Raw genomic sequence first — 16,754 nt, 5'->3', positions numbered from 1 at the left:
ATGTGTTTGAGGTGGACAAACATTACAAAGAACATGTAAAAGAAGTGCTACTTTGTGTTGTGTCATTGTCTTGGGTGGACAGTGGAATTAAGATGGCCACCAGAGTAATAAATATTGGAAGTTTAAATATTTGTTGGTTTCGCTCATTATTTATCATCAAAAGCACATCAATAACACGGGACCTCATCTTTTTACCCCTAGACAACCAGATTTAGAGCCAGCATTAGCATCGAGACACAGCAGCGATCCAGCAAGCAGTAGCGATTACCTCAATGCATTTTAATGGCGCCAACCTAACATCAAGTGCCAACAAGCTCCGTAAATGGGAGTGAAATAGTGCGATTATAGCAATTTCTACGACTAGGCGACCATTATAAGATGTAGCATCATTTTCGTCGGTCAGTGTGCACGTTCGTTGCCCCTAATTCCAACATGTCCCGTCATTAATCGTAGAGAAATCAGGTGAAATCAGCGCCTTTGCTCTATTCGGACTTTTCAGTATATCGTGTCCCCTAGGCCGCTCTCGTAAGACAGAGGGCACTCATTCAGTCAGTACACATAGGACTCTGTCGACTTGTAAGTCTACTAAGAGAAAAATAGCTTCATGAATGGCACACAACTCCGCAGCTAACACCGACGGTTCTGCTGGCAACAGACAGAACTTTCCCTACCCTGTGCGGCGATCAAAAAATACGGCTCCTGCAGAGCCACACATTTGGAATCACCTGTGTACAGTTTTTGTGCCATTCAACAGCTACGATCCAATTTTGATAGAGATGAGGCTCTCAGTTCACTTGGGCGTACGGATCCTTTCGTTGTACGACCATAATATGCAACACAGCGAAATTCTGAAGAAATTTCGTTCGGTTGACATAATATATACTCTGAAACTGATGTTTACATTCTGTTGTAGAAAGCACTACGATTTCATCATACTGTATGATACTGGTAGTAGGGGTTTGGATTTCTTAGTCCCGTATGACATAGCCTGTATCAGAATTAGGAATCGATGTAATTTCTAGCATAATGAGTGAATGATGGCGGATCAGATCCTGAACATGTATTAGTCACATGAGTTCTTCTGTCTCGTAACGAGTGATGACCGAGACGACAGGCTGGTCAGGTCACGCGATAGCAAGGTCTTTAGCGCCCTTACTAAAATATTATGGTACGAGCTAGGGTAGTTTTTATCTGCAGATAGAGAAGCAGGAACAGTTAGATCACTGTTTCAATTAATTCTGCTCTTTGATTCAGTCCTTAGGCTAGTTAGCTTTAAGCAGTTCTAAGTCTAGGGGACTGATGACCTCTGATGTTAAGTCCCATAGTGCTTAGAGCCATTTGAACCATTTTATAAAGCCATCCGTTAGGGGAGACTTCGTAGTGTGGGTGGTGTGTTGTTGTACGCTTGATAATGGAATGTCAAAACGTTTAGCATTGTGGAGTCTCAATTGAATAAAAGAGGAGAATTAATTGAAACAGTGACCTGCTTCTCTATCTGCAGATAAAAACTACCCTAGCTGAAGATGACCTAGCCCTGGCAGCATAGGAGATCCAGCCTATGGCAGATTTGGCAAAAGATACAAATTTTAACATGGCAACGAGAGAAATGTAAGTTTTACTCGAAATTGGTCACTTATGGTTCTTCTGTGCAAATTGCTAATGGTTATCAAGACAGGGGAAAATAATCCTCTGGTTTTGTTGCATTGTCAGCGGCATTCTTTTTGGGTAATAACAAAAGTAGAGGTGACAGTAGATCGTTTCCATGAAAGGGTGGAAGTGCAGGGGCTCCACTTAATACTTACAAAAAATGTGAGCGCAGGCTTTACACAGGGTGGGAAACGGCTCTGACGCTCAAATCAAGTTAAAGAGGTTGAGGATGATTAGTTTGTTCCGCCCTGTCAGGTGCTTCACTGGAGCCAACAGTGACCAGACGATTTGTCGCCAGCTGCACACAATGCAGAATCTAGGTGATGCATGGAAAAGAGGTGCTCGTATCTTTCACCACTGGTGGAACTGAAGTCCCAGCAGACCTTCTCAGCAGTCACCATGTAGCGCCAGAAATCTAGATCTCAACTGGCGTTGAGGATAACGGTGGAAAAATATTCGGCCATAGTCTGCGCAGTGTCTCACAGGTTTGTCTAGAGACGTACATTCCCCTTACTTCAGCCACTTGGACCTTCCCTCCTCTCCCAGAAATCTTCCTGCTTGTCTTCCATACTTAGTGGCACGGTTTATACCGTTTAGAAGCTGTCCCCGAGATATCTTTTTGCTGTCTCTAATAGTCGACGACAGTTCACCCTCCCTACTCAGATGTCTCCGAGGTTCTCTGCAGCTGGCTGGCACTTGAGCCTGAAAATAGCCACCTGCCTGGGCCTGATTGACAGGTGGTTCAAAATGGCTCTGAGGGACTTAACATCTGAGGTCATCAGTCCACTAGAACTTAGAACTAATTAAACCTAACTAACCTAAGGACATCACACACATCCATGCCCTAGGCAGGATTCGAACCTGCGACCGTAGCGGTAGCGCGGTTCCAGACTGAAGCGCCTAGAACCGCTCGGCCACATCGGCCGGCGCCAGGTGGTATTCGTCGCTCCACCATAGAATGGGCTGCCTTTCTAGCGCGCCTGAAGATTGCGGAATGGATACCTGGCACCGTGATAGATCCTTTGCTAATTGATCCACCCATTTCTGAGCGCTGTCAAGTGCTTCAAACACAGAAAGCTGTAAAGAGCCCATTCTGCCTTACTGAGCACCCATTGTGGGGCTTTGTCAGTCACCAGCATGTCTGTCAGGTAAATCCCGATCGGGAATTCATCACTTGGGTGATTGAGCATTTCCCACTGAATGGAGCATGCAAGGACCCGAGAGCATACTGAACGACCCTACTACAGTGCTGCCACCGCGTTCAACAAACACCCACGTGACAACATGACAATGATCACAATTGCTCTGGCCCCTGGGGCAGGTGGTTGCAGTCCCCCAAAGCTCTTCGTGTGCATTAAGATACCCACAAGGGTGGAAAGGGTGGGGGAGCTGAGTAATGGCCGGCTGGGGTGGACGAGGGGTTCTAGGCGCTTCAGCCTGGAACCGCACGACCGATACGGTCGCTGGTTCGAATCCTGCCTCGGGCATGGATGTGTGCGATGTCCTTAGGCTAGTTAGGTTTAAGTAGTTCTAAGTTCTAGGGTAGCGATGACCTCATATGTTAAGTCCCATTGTTCTCAGAGCCATTTCAACCATTTCTGAAGCTGAGTAATGGATTCACTGAGAGCCTGTTTGACGGGCAGGTAAGCTGAAGATGCCATCAACCGATGGCCGTCACGTACCGATACAGTGACTACTTGTAGGCTGGCTGCGATGGGGAGAAGCGAGGAGTGGTAGAGCCGGCCGCGGTGGTCTCGCGGTTCTAGGCGCGCAGTCCGGAACCGTGCGACTGCTACGGTCGCAGTTTCGAATCCTGCCTCGGGCATGGATGTGTGTGATGTCCTTAGCTTAGTTAGGTTTATGTAGTTCTAAGTTCTAGGGGACTGATGACCACAGCAATTGAGTCCCATAGTACTCAGAGAGAGAGTGGAGTGGTAGATGTTAGCCACTCCTCCTTTAGCTCACTCCTTCAGCTCACTCTCGCTAAGATTGTCCCTTTTGCAGAGAATGTAGCCACGTTGCTGATGGGCAACAGATAACTTAAGACGAGGCTTCTGATGCATTGGCCTGGACTACGCTGTTAGATGCATTTTCTCCACATGTATCCTGAACCCATGCCAGTGCCATTAGGAAGACATCAATATCCAAGGTCGCTGAGTCTAATGACTTCTGACCTGTCCATTTTGGCCTGTTATTTCCCATCCCCAGCTTGAATTTTTTGTACCTCATTCAACAGCACCGTAGGCTCACTCAGATGTGTTCCTGGTTTTTGTAACTTGAAGGAGTGCAACCTTCAGTTTCCTGTGTTATGAACCACTGATCAACTGTTGCCCCAATTCTCTAATGCTCCTACTTCTGTAGAAGTTTCGCTTGGCCCACTATTACGTTATTGCTTTACAAAGATTAGACATCTGGGAAATCCCCAGTGTGGGTCAGCCTCTTAGACAGTGGGATTTTCTGCCTGTATGCTATGTTGGATTTAATCACTCTCCCAGCAGACGCCGTGAGCTCACCTCAACAAGTCTCCGTACTGGCGGTGGAAGTCTCGAATCTTGTTGACAGTCACTGGATGCTCCAGGAAGTCCAGAGCATTCCCGATGATAGGCAGTGTGGGCGGCCCAGGGATGTCGACGTGGGGTTTGGTGACCCACAGCCACCACAGCACCGCCACCACGCCGGCGCTGCACCACACCACCGACTGCACCAACAGCCACGCCCACCATGCCATGGTTCAACTTGGTCGCCTGAGAACAAACCTGCAACGAGATCCTTAGTTGGCTATAGTCGTGTTAATGGTATAAGTAGGGCTGAACATAACAACCTAAGCCTAGCTTCTGAGTGGAAGTAAATAAAAGCTTCGAAGGGGTGTTTCAACACCAATTTATGTTTGGTAACCAAGGATTCCCAGGGACCACTTCTCAATAAAGAAAGATCATTTGAGGATTCCCAAACAGCAAACACTGGCCAATAATTTTTGATGCAGGAATTCAAATACCTAAACTAGATCAAGTAGTTCTTGATGTAGGAATGGAAATAACTCTAATTAGGTCAATTGCATGGAACTTTAGAAAATCTAACTCGACTGAATTCCTATTTGACCACCAATGACAGTGAAACAGGTAAGGAATTACTAAATCACCAAGGTGAAGCTCGTAAAGAATTAGGGAACAAAAAACCGAAAGTCTGTATTTTACGAGGTCAAGCAGAGAGCTATGGAGTCTCTTAAAATGAAGGAGGAAGTCGACCTCCTACCTGCAAAGACCCTGAAATACCGCCAGACCAGATTGCAAACAGATCTCCCTCCATAGCGCCTCATATGAGCCACATACAAGAAATGTTAAGGAAAAGCTTAGCAATCTGTAGCACAAGGCATCCAACAAATCAAAGTATTTCAGGGACTTCACTTTAGATGACGCAGTGCAGCATTGGAAGAAAAAAAAAAAAAAAACGCAAAGCACCAGAATTCGATGGGATACGCCCAGTTAGTCATCAATTGTCGGAATGAGACTCGAAAGTGACTTGCGATCTTCTTCGTCAATATTATGCGTCGGTTAACTTTCAGAAAACCTTCAAAAGAATGTCTTTCATTGCTATACGGAAGCCTGGTAAATCAGCGAATAAATTAAGCTGTCAGTTATAGTCCAACTGCACTCCTGAGTTGCTGATACAAGATTTTGGAAAGCACATCTTTAACAGAGTGGGTCCAAAGGTTCATGAAGATACACCCATGCAACAAGCAGTATTCAGAAGCTGTATATGCACTTAGCTTAAACTCACACATGAAAGATGGGCTTCAACAACTACTGAACGACACCTATGATGCAACATGGAAACGAGGAAACTCTTAAGTGTTATATACTGCCATAATATAACTAGGCTCATAAGGAACATATTATCTGAGAGATACATCTTAGTGGTCCAGTGCACGAATATTTCAAAAAGTGGAGATTACCATCGCGTCTAGTGAATACTGAAGTTAGCAGCTTTCGTCTTAACTCTAGGACGCCCAAACCTTTTTTTCTAACTTGGATGTCCAAGTGGGGTGGGGGGTGGGGGGTTCGGCGAGCCCACAGGTATTGAACAAGTTTACTGACGAAAAATTACAACTTTCAAAATGATTTATGTATTTAACTAAGGCGTCGGTTTATAAATGTTAGTAATTGTTATAAATATTGGATTGAGTGAATAAAAAATTGACATATTACAATACAAAATACAGATGTGTTCATATACAATAGACTACTCTGAGTCCTCAACTTCAAGGTAAGAGACACATTTCACAATTTTTTCTGAATGTGTGTTACACACATGTTTATGACACTGTCCACAATACTGTTTTGGTTTACTTATATTGTTGTACTTCTTTGTTTTAGCTTCTCTTACACAAATATGGCACCGACCTTTCCCTGCAGGAGGCTGACGTGCTTCCGTTGTCACTTCTTTGATTTTACTTTGTAGAATAGTCTCCAATGATTGAACAGTTTGGTTAGATAACCCGCTTGCATTGGCACTTCTTTTTTCTACCTGCAATTTCACTAGTTCCATCCCAGCTTGTAGAAGATAAAGTTTCCGTTTCTTGTGTTTCTTTTCATTCTGTCTTGGATGTTGCTAGATGAATATTGTGGTTGCATTGATAGCACAAATGTCGATGAGAGAGTAAAACACAGATAGAGGCCATCTCTTTGTTCCCCTTTTGCAGGTGTACATACGCACCATTTGATCAATGGTACAAATTCCACCTTTAGTGGAATTATAATATGCGTTTATCTCGGTTTTATTTTTCTCTCCTCCAACAGTGCCTTATCTTGGTGCATTGGTGACAACACCAGTAAGTTTTTACTTGGTTTCGTTTTTGCCATGTAGGACACCAAAGTTACTGGAGGTCTGTGAACAAGAACATTGATGAATGTAGCTCTCGATTGGACGTGTTCTTCATTATGTCTGGAATATGCTTTCTGTCTGACTGGAGTGTTCCTACTACTGTAACTTTGTAGTCTTGGTATAACTCCTCCGCCAAATACACCGATGTGTAGTATCGGTCTGTAGTAATGTTTCCACCAGTATTTTTCACAGCTGCTACAAGAAGTTTGACGACAGCTGCTGAACCCCGTTCTTCTTTCGACAAATTCTGAACATTAGCTGCATAGGGTTCCATATTCAAGACGTATCTGTCAACTGCATCGGACATCATGCGTATAAGGATGCCATACTTGCCCGGTTTATCCTTCATAAATACTTTGAAGGGGCAGCGCCCTCTAAACGAGCTGAGCATCTCATCAATGGTGAGGTGGACCCCAGGTTTATACAGTAGTGGAAACCTATCATTCACATTGTTGAAAACATCACCGATTGCTGTGAACTTACCTGTTTCCCTTCTTAGTTTGCGGCTACTTTTGTCATCAAACCTTATGATTGCAATAAGTTCCTTGAAACGTTCTCTTGCCATAATCCCTTGTAAACTGGCCGACCCATTTGTTCTGACCAAAGATCGTGTATACTGACAGAATTGTCCTTATTTGACTCCATAAGTACCAGTATTCCTATAAAGGCATACAATTATTTCTCGTTAGTCAAAGTAATATTTCGCCTAACTGCCTCTTCATTTGAATGTTTTACTATAACATCCATGATGTCAGGCATAAGAAGAAACTTCAAGGGTTCTCCAGGTGAATGGCAAACACCAGCTGGAGTTACTCCTGCCTGCTCTCCTACTATATTAGCAACAGACCTCCGAGGAATTCTAGGCTTTGTGGTTACGTACCTTCATCCTGACTTGGTCACAATAACATCCTGATGGTCACTGCCTGAAGCTGCGCTATCTTCATCTTCTCTAACATCCACATCACTTTCCCGATCTGAATCATACTCCATAACACCATTCTCATATTCACTTTTCACTCCACGAGCCAGAATCTTCATCTAACATTTCATTCAGAACTCTTTCTAAAGACGAGTCACGTATTCTTTTAGCCATTTCTAAGTCTGGGTGTAGAGAACGGCACTAACTGACTGCAAGTTTACAAGATAAATAACAGCTGACTGATATCAACAATCACTTTCTCTGAAAGTAAACCCATTGTTGTGAATATCAAGAATACCAACCAACAAGAAACTAACTTATATTGTTGTAGAAATGAGAAATACAAAATCCTACAAAGGGAAATTTTCTATAGCATGGATGCCGCAGCAAAACTGAGATCGCGCAGTAACATCACACGGAAGCCGACTGGTTCTTTACGTGGCGCGAAGCCACAACGCGTCGATGGTCTTCTTTAGGACTGTCCTATTCTGCTGCCAAATAGTGGGGCATAACTCACGTACGAGTAGAATCCGAGTTCAGCCAGACGCAGACTGTACCATATCTGTTCCTCTTCACTGACTACCGCGTCTAAGCCAAATCGCGGCGAAGACTGTGCTGTGGCATCGGAACTATCGATACCACAGTATGTGTCCAGCATATGTAAACAGATGTGCTACTGTGTACCGTGTTTGTATGATGTAATAAGCATCTGTGAGCAATATGTGTATGGACACGGTCTTTTGGACAAGGTGCTTTATGTTTTTAAATATTTTAGCGGTGATAAACGTTTATGACCTTTATCCACTTGACATCTTGTTTGTGAGGTTCAGGGTAAAATGGTCATATTTTATCGCCAAAAGATGTTTAAGACCTGAAGATAACAGTAAAGACTGTTGAAACCAGTTGTCTCAGATAAAGAAATATTTTAGGCGATCATGGCTTTTGAATGGTTTTTAAGAACTAAAACAGGTTGCCCTTCAGCGCTCTCAAAATGAGAAAAATCTTTATTTCGATAGAATCCTTAACGACGCTGTCCAAGAAACTTGGTGTCCATAACACCAGTGGATTCGGCATTCAATTTATTAAAATCTCGCCGACCATCACATTCACAATAGTTGTAAGACGTTGTGAGATTGTGTGTTTCATCAAGGGCGCCGTGCGCTTCAGAAGTTGAACTGTGCTATAAACAGTGGAACGAAATCGATAATAGTTGAAAGTTTGACTGCGATCCAGGCACCGAGAACACATAACAGCAAAACTCACAGAACCTGCAGAAAGTCGATGCGTCCCTCGTCGAAATATTGTTCAGAAAATGGAAACAACAACTCGGCAGAACACCCATGGAACAGGGAATCAGTCACACAAAGAAAACCAAAGTGATAGCGTTCTAGGGTTGTTTCCAATTCCATGTTGGAGGTGTTTAATAGCTATCGCTAAATATCAAATGTTCCGAAAAATGGTGTCGAAATTACAAAGCTATGTAGTTCTTTTGAACTCTTAAATTCATAAAAATGTCCTCATAGTTCAAGAAGAATGTAATAAATTAAATTCCAAAAAGTCGAGTGACAAATCTTTTGTTTAATGTGTCATATCTACAAAATACTGACAGACGATTGGAAGAACTGGTAACAGACGATTTCGGTGAAAAACAAATTGGTTTCTAGAAAAACGTTGGGTCATGCAAGGTAATACCGGCCCTAACATTGATCTTACAAGATGAAGATTCATCTATAGCATTTTTAGTTCTAGAAGGTGTCAGGGGAAAACACAGGGAGCTAAGGTGTTTACAGCTTGTGCAGAAATCAGATTGCGACCACGAGACTTGAAAATGTGAAAGGGAAGCGGTACTCGTGGAAGGTGAGACAGGGTTTTTGCCAATCCCAGATGTTATTCGATCTGTCCATTATAAGGCGAAATTTGCAAACGGGAGCTAAAGTTGAAAGAGAAGAAATAAAATGTTTGAGATTTTATATTTCTGTTAAAGACAGCAAAGAACTTGAAACGAATGGTGTATTAAAACGAGTCCGCCAGATCAATATCAACACAAACGAAGGTAATGACAGTAATTGAATAAAATCATGCGAGGCTGACGGAATAAGATTAGGAAATAAGACACTAAACGTAGCGGACAAGTTTTCATACTTCGGCAGGAAAAAACTGGCAGTGGCCGAAGTAGAGAGGATTCAAACTGCAACCTAGCAATAGTAAGACAACCGTGTCTAAAGAAGAGAAATTAATTAGTATTGAACATAAAGGTTAGTATTAGGAAGACACTTCTGGAGGAATTTATCTGGAGTGTGGCCATGAACGGAAGAGAAACTTGACGAAAAGCGGTTGAGTCTCTGCACATCTTGTTGCAACAATGCCAATAGTTATAAGTAACTGAGCAATTATTTTAAGCCGCGCGGGATTAGCCGAGGGGTCCAGGGCGCTGCAGTCATGAACTGTGCGGCTGGTCCCGGCGGAGGTTCGAGTCCTCCCTCGGGCATGGATGTATGTGTGTTTGTCCTTAGGATAATTTAGGTTAAGTAGTGTGTAAGCTTAGCGACTGGTGACCTTAGCAGTTAAGTTCCATAAGATTTCACACGCAATAATTTTAAATCTGTCTCAAAACGTTATTAACAGCAGCAGTTCCTTGGTATTGTTTGGCGAATGAAACTTCTGTGTGGTGGACGATACGATAAGGGTTACTGGGAGAAAAGAAAACTCTATTGGACGAATTTTGATCTTTCCTGTCTTTAAAAAGTTCGATAATTTGAGCGTAGATGATAAAGGAATATGAACTTTGGCTGTGAATAATCAGCTGCACATGAAAGACAATCAAGACGGATACCGCCACGTTTGGCATGTTCACAAAAATTAGTGTCATTGAATCCCGTCTATTATAGAATTTTAGCTAATATATAAACCGATATCTCGAGGAGAATGATCCCCTCCACTCCAACGGGGATTCGAGAAAGCGCGGTCGCGCACTTCCTTCGCGATATCCTGAAAGACACTGTTCGAGGCAATCGGCTTCCGAAAGGCCTTCAGCTACTACTACACCAGCTGCTGTTTACGAAAGTATTCTCATATTGGGTACCTACGAATCGACGATAACGATTGCGTTGAGAATTTGTAGGTAGGTAGTCTGCAGAATATTGTCTTGGCTGCATGTAACGACAGACGTGTTCCACAGAAGTGTTTCTGGACCTTTGCTCTTCATGTCGTATGTTAAGAACCGGGAAAATAACTATTTAGTAAATTAGTTACATGTTCAATAGATCATTTGATCGATTCTTCTGCCGAAATCATGAGGAAGTCAGTTTGCAGGATATGTAGACATAATTAGTGCCAACATTAATAGAATCATCTTTTAGTCCTACCATGCAACTATAGTTAAAAACAATTTATTGTCGGCTATCAGTTTTGAAATAGAAATTCTTCCATGGAATAGAAGGAACTGTTCAGGATAAGCAGATTAGATTTTAAACTTGCTTTGCGGCGTGTCAGACATGTTACGTTTTGGGGCAAATGATCAAAAATTTTTGCTGCTGCTTACTGAAGTCCTTTCTGAGCCAGTGACAGCTTTAACAATGGGTAATGAAGATCATTTCTTCCTCCAGTGTTATTGGTAAGGACAATATTGTTCTTCTCAAATGCTGACGGATTATTTATGACGAATTTCATTAGAGATGATATATATTATGACGGAGCAGTTACAATGCCCAATCTTTTGAAGAGGTACCTACATGACGACCGAGGGTGAACGCCACGTATTAGTCTCGCAGTTCGCTTTTGTGCAATCAATACTTCCTTTGTAAGCGGTAATTTAGTCCAGAACATTATTCCATAAGAGTGGAAATATGCAGAATTTGTTAGGAGGTTCAAGCGTTCATTTCCAAGACCAGTAATTATGTGGAGAGGAAAAGAACCAAAACTTAATTGCTTGAGAAGCTCAGTAATATGCTTCTTGCAGTTCAAGATCTTGTCAGTACGCACACTCGAAAATATGGAGTATTACATCCTGGCCAAGTGCTATATCACACGTTGCTATGACCCTCTTTGTTGTAGAGAACTGAAAATAGTTTCTGTAACTGGGGGTTCTCTTTTTTGATGCTAGTCAGTTGTCAGGGCGAGCATTACTGCAAAAGGGCATTTGATCCCAAAGCATTATGTCAGAGTGAAAAACACTAAATAAATTACTTTTTCTCTCTTAACAACATGTGCGCAGGGTGGGTTCTTCCTTGGCTCGTGTATGAGGCAGAATGAAACAGCATTTTTACATAAGATAACTTTTAATGGAAGTTTTGTGCAACTGTTTCCTTAGTGGATGTTCTGGCTGGGAGAGCGGCAGCTGTGTCGTTTGCGAAGCCTTCTATTGCGGCAGCGGCGGAGTCTGATTACGTGTGGCGGTGTGTATCTCGTGTCGCCGTCTCGCCCAGGTGACTGCAGACGCGCAGCGCGAGGTGGCCCGTTTAATTATTGCGAGCGAAGTCGTGAAACGGATGGTGATACCTTGGATCCCAGTGTTACTCTTCTCTATGTGGCCGCGTGTGTCTGTGTTGTGCGTCGGCCAGCGGAGCGGCGCGGCGGGGGAAGGCCAGTGTCCTGGACTCGAACAACGGACTCCAGCTTGCCAGTCTTCGGCTGCCAGATCTTCATCACCAGCTCACAGGTGACTGCTGATGTGAGGCCGTCTTCTTCCCGTCCTCACGAGTCACCCTGGTACGTAAAAATCAGCCTTCAAATACCTTATAACTTCTGTCTTCTGGCGGCGAGACTGCTGCTTGCTATTCCATTACAGCGGCGGACTTGGTGCTTCTGTGTACGATGTAGTCTCTTCCTGCATGACGGTCTTCAGCTCCGAAACTGAAGTGAAAACTACTCTTCTTGTCGGGCCCACTGCGTCTCGCGTATTTATTCACTTCAGTTCGCTGGAGGTGAACGACTTCACGGTCATTGCCTCGTCTGTCACGTTGAAAAGCTTCTTGAAGAATCTTAACGTCGGTCATTGGCTCTTGCAATGTAGGCGAGGGCCTTTGATCACATGTGAAAACTGAGAAAGAAACACGTGAGCCTGTCGGGCGATGCCCTGACGGCTGAATCGGCAGCGTCCGCTTATGTGGGGAGGGGGGGGGGGGGGTGATGGCGATGGCTTCTCCTCAACGTGCTAACTTCATGGTCGTTGGCTCTTCTGTCACTGTTGCTCTGCCCGATGTTTGCCAGTGTGTAATTCTTCTAAACTAAGTTTTCCATTTATTTTCTAATTTCTACTTCACTTCACACTGATTTCACTAATTTATTTACCTATCTTAAGTACCTCTCAACATTCATCCACTCTTCGGAGAAATTCTCCCTCAGATTTACCACTCAACATTTCTTTATTCAAAATTTAAGGACAGTCCGTTTTCTGAGAACCACGAAATAATTCCGTGGAAAACATCATTTCGAATCTCTTCTGTTGCTTTCTCTCAAATGGGATTTGTTATATCACTACTATTATATGCGAAAAGTTCTTCTTGTTGAATGTTAAGAAGAAGGTCATTCACATATACAGGTCACTAACTATTGCCACCTAGAGTGACTCCGAAAGGATGGCAGTAGCTGAAAAGTTTGTTGGACAAATGTTGCATAGGACAACGGGGACCATAATATGATGTTGGTTTTTTGTTGATAGGTGGGGTGGCGTTAGAGATATGAAGGTCAACTTTGTTTTTTTAAATGGGATGCTATAGTTTGGTACTTATTTCTTGATAGCTGCTACCAAGATGAATCCAATGATGTGTAACAGTAAGGTCTTTGAAAGTCAACGAAGGTCAAAAAGGTGGCATGAAAGTCCATTTACAGGTGTCCCAAGTGATGACTATTGGTATCAATGCAGTGCTGCAATCTTCTTATCATGGACTGAGTGGTATTCCTTATCACATCGGCACTTATCGAAGCACATGCTTTGACAATTCTTTCTCGTAAATCGCGCAAATAGTCGCCGAATACGGCGTATCCATCTAACGTGCCATGGCATGCAAACGCCATTCGACGGTTTCGCAGTACAACACCAATAGGAACGGTAAGACTAGCATCGTCGAATCAAGCGAATGGGAGTGATGTATTTCTTCGAAGAAGTCGATATGCTTCTCATTTACAGAGAATGTCAACGAAATTCAGTGAGAGCTAGAGACTTATACGCTAAAAGACATACTCAACGTATTCACCCTACACGTCGTACATTTAAATATTGTTGTTGTTGTTGTTGTTGTTGTCTTCAGTCCTGAGACTGGTTTGACGCAGCTCTCCATTCTACTCTATCCTGTGCAAGCTTCTTCATCTCCCAGTACCTACTGCAACCTACATCCTTTTGAATCTGCTTAGTGTATCAATCTCTTGGTCTCCCTCTACGTTTTTTACCCTCCACGCTGCCCTCCAATACTAAATTGGTGATCCCTTGATGCCTCAGAACATGTCCTACCAACCGATCCCTTCTTCTGGTCAAGTTGTGCCACAAACTTCTCTTCTCCCCAATCCTATTCAATACTTCCTCATTAGTTATGTGATCTACCCATCTAATCTTCAGCATTCTTCTGTAGCACCACATTTCGAAAGCTTCTATTCTCTTCTTGTCCAAACTATTTATCGTCCTGTTTCGCTTCCATACATGGCTATACTCCACACAAATACTTTCAGAAATGACCTCCTGACAATTAAATCTATACTCGATGTTAACAAATTTCTCTTCTTCAGAAACGCTATCCTAGCCATTGCCAGTCTACATTTTATATCCTCTCTACTTCGACCATCATCAGTTATTTTGCTCCCCAAATAGCAAAACTCCTTTACTACTTTAAGTGTCTCATTTCCTAATCTAATTCCCTCAGCATCACCCGACTTAATTCGACTACATTCCATTATCCTCGTTTTGATTTTGTTGATTTTCATTTTATATACTCCTTTCAAGACACTGTCCATTCAGTTCAACTGCTCTTCCAAGTCCTTTGCAGTCTCTGACAGAATTACAATGTCATCGGCGAACGTCAAAGTTTTTATTTCTTCTCCATGGATTTTAATACTTACTCCGAATTTTTCTTTTGTTTCCTTTGCTGCTTGCTCAATATACAGATTGAATAACATCGGGGAGAGGCTACAACCCTGTCTCACTCCCTTCCCAACCACTGCTTCCCTTTCATGCTCCTCGACTCTTCTAACTGCCATCTGGTTTCTGTACAAATTGTAAATAGCCTTTCGCTCCCTGTATTTTACCCCTGCCACCTTTAGAATTTTAAAGAGAGTATTCCAGTCAACATTGTCAAAAGCTTTCTCTAAGTCTACAACTGCTAGAAACGTAGATTTGTCTTTCCTTAATCTTTCTTCTAAGATAAGTCGTAAGGTCAGTATTGCCTCACGTGTTCCAGTATTTCTACGGAATCCAAACTGATCTTCCCCGAGGTCGGCTTCCACTAGTTTTTCCATTCGTCTGTGAAGAATTCGAGTTAGTATTTTGCAGCTGTGGCTTATTAAACTGATAGTTCGGTAATTTTCACATCTGTCAGCATCTGCTTTCTTTGGGATTGGAATTTAAATATGTGTATGATAAATTGAGAACAACTGCATCTTCTACGCATGGGAAACATATCCGGCAGAGGAAAGTTACTAACGAGGAAACGGAAAATGGTTCTCTTGCCACTGTGGTTCGAGATCCTTGTGTAAGTTCACGTCAGATCGCAAGGGAATCTGCCATGAGCCAGAGTAGTGTTGTTTCGTGTTGTGTATCGCCGTAAATATCATTGTTAGCATATCAGTCTCCACCAAGAATTGTCTGATACCGATTCTATGAGTCACATTGAATTCTGCCAATGGGCTCAAATTCAGATTCAGAGCGATGACAAATTTATTAATTTGATTTTATTTACTGACGAGGCTACATTCACGAACCATGGAAATGTTAATTTGCATAACATGCATTACTGGGTAACTCAGAGTTCACGTTCGCTGCAGCACGTTGCACATCAAAAACCGTGGTCGGGAGCAGAACTATAGGTCCCTACTTCATCGAAGGAAATCTTAATACTAGGACGTACACCACATTCCTGCAAGAAACATTAGGTCTGTTATTGGAAGAAGTACTTTTAGGAACAAGGAATGGTATGTGGTATCAACACGATGGGTGTCCGCCACATTTTTCGCTGATGGCTAGAAATTAGTTGCAAAGATAATTCCCAAATCGTTGGATTGGACGCGGAGGAGATGTATCGTGGCCGTCTCGTTCGCCAGACTTGACGCCTCTGGATTTTTTCTTGCAGGGATTCTTAAAAGACTTTGTTTATGAAGACGTTCTAACTACACCAGAAGAAATGCGAGAGAGAATTGTCGAGAAGTGCCGAAGTGATAAGGAATACCACTCAATCCATGATAAGAAGATCGCAGCACTGCATTGCTACCAATAGTCATCACTTCGAACACCTATAAATGCACATTTATGGCACCTTTGTGACCTTCGTTTACCTTCAAAGACCTTATTGTTATACATAATTGGATCCGACTCGATAGCCGCTGTCAGATAATAAGTACCAAACTATAGCATCCCATTTATAAAAACAAAGTTGACCTTCATATCTCTGACGCGACCCCACTTAGCAACAAAAACTAACGTCATATGATGGCCCCCATTGTCCCATGCAACTTATGTTCCACACCATTTTCAGCTCATAACATATTTTCGCAGTTTCTCTTCGTGGGAATAGTTAGTGACTCACCATGTATAAGGAATAGGAGAGGATCCAACCTACAAAACAAAGTTTCAACGTGGTGCAAAGATTGGCAGTTTTCTTTAAATGATCAGATTTAGAAAACGGAAAAAACGTTGTATCCTGTGACTACTGTGTCAAAGAGACACAATTTGAATCAATCGACTCGCACAAATACCTGGGCGTAACAGTTTTGTAGAGATGAGAAATGGAACTGTAACGCGGGCTTTGTCGTAGGTAAAGCGTGTGGCAGTCTTCGCTTCATAATCTGGATATCGAGAAAATGGTGTCCGCCTACAAAGTCTCGCGTATGTGGAACCCATTCCAAATTCGGCTTATAAGGGAACAGTGAAACAGAGACAACACGAATGGTCGCACGTTTTCTGACCCGTAGGGGGGAGTCACGGGGATGCTTAGAGATCTCGAAGACTGGCACGAACTATCCCGCGGAAGCGTACTTAAAATGTTGCAAGAACCAATACTAAGTGAGCAGTACGCTGTAAGAGTGTAATACGACTCCACACAAATCCTTCCTCCACCGACTGTGAAGACAAGTTTTAGATTTAAAAGGAGGAGGAAAAAAATGG

The 16,754-nt window shown here is 42.9% G+C and overlaps 1 protein-coding gene across 2 annotated transcripts in view; it reads right to left on the bottom strand.

Annotated features, from left to right (window-relative positions):
* LOC126291890 (cytochrome P450 4g15-like) overlaps nucleotides 1–16,754 on the bottom strand; it is a 131,725-nt gene that overhangs the window by 89,241 nt on the left and 25,730 nt on the right. For both annotated transcript variants that reach the window (XM_049985618.1, XM_049985619.1), the window contains one exon: nucleotides 4,161–4,403. In XM_049985618.1, coding sequence (XP_049841575.1) covers nucleotides 4,161–4,375 — 215 coding nt within the window. In that variant the 5' untranslated portion in view covers nucleotides 4,376–4,403. The remainder of the gene's footprint in view (nucleotides 1–4,160; nucleotides 4,404–16,754) is intronic.

The sequence above is a fragment of the Schistocerca gregaria genome, chromosome 9, assembly GCF_023897955.1.
Source record: "Schistocerca gregaria isolate iqSchGreg1 chromosome 9, iqSchGreg1.2, whole genome shotgun sequence".
NCBI classification, from domain to species: Eukaryota; Metazoa; Arthropoda; class Insecta; order Orthoptera; family Acrididae; genus Schistocerca; species Schistocerca gregaria.
This window is presented reverse-complemented; position numbering and strand designations above follow the sequence as displayed.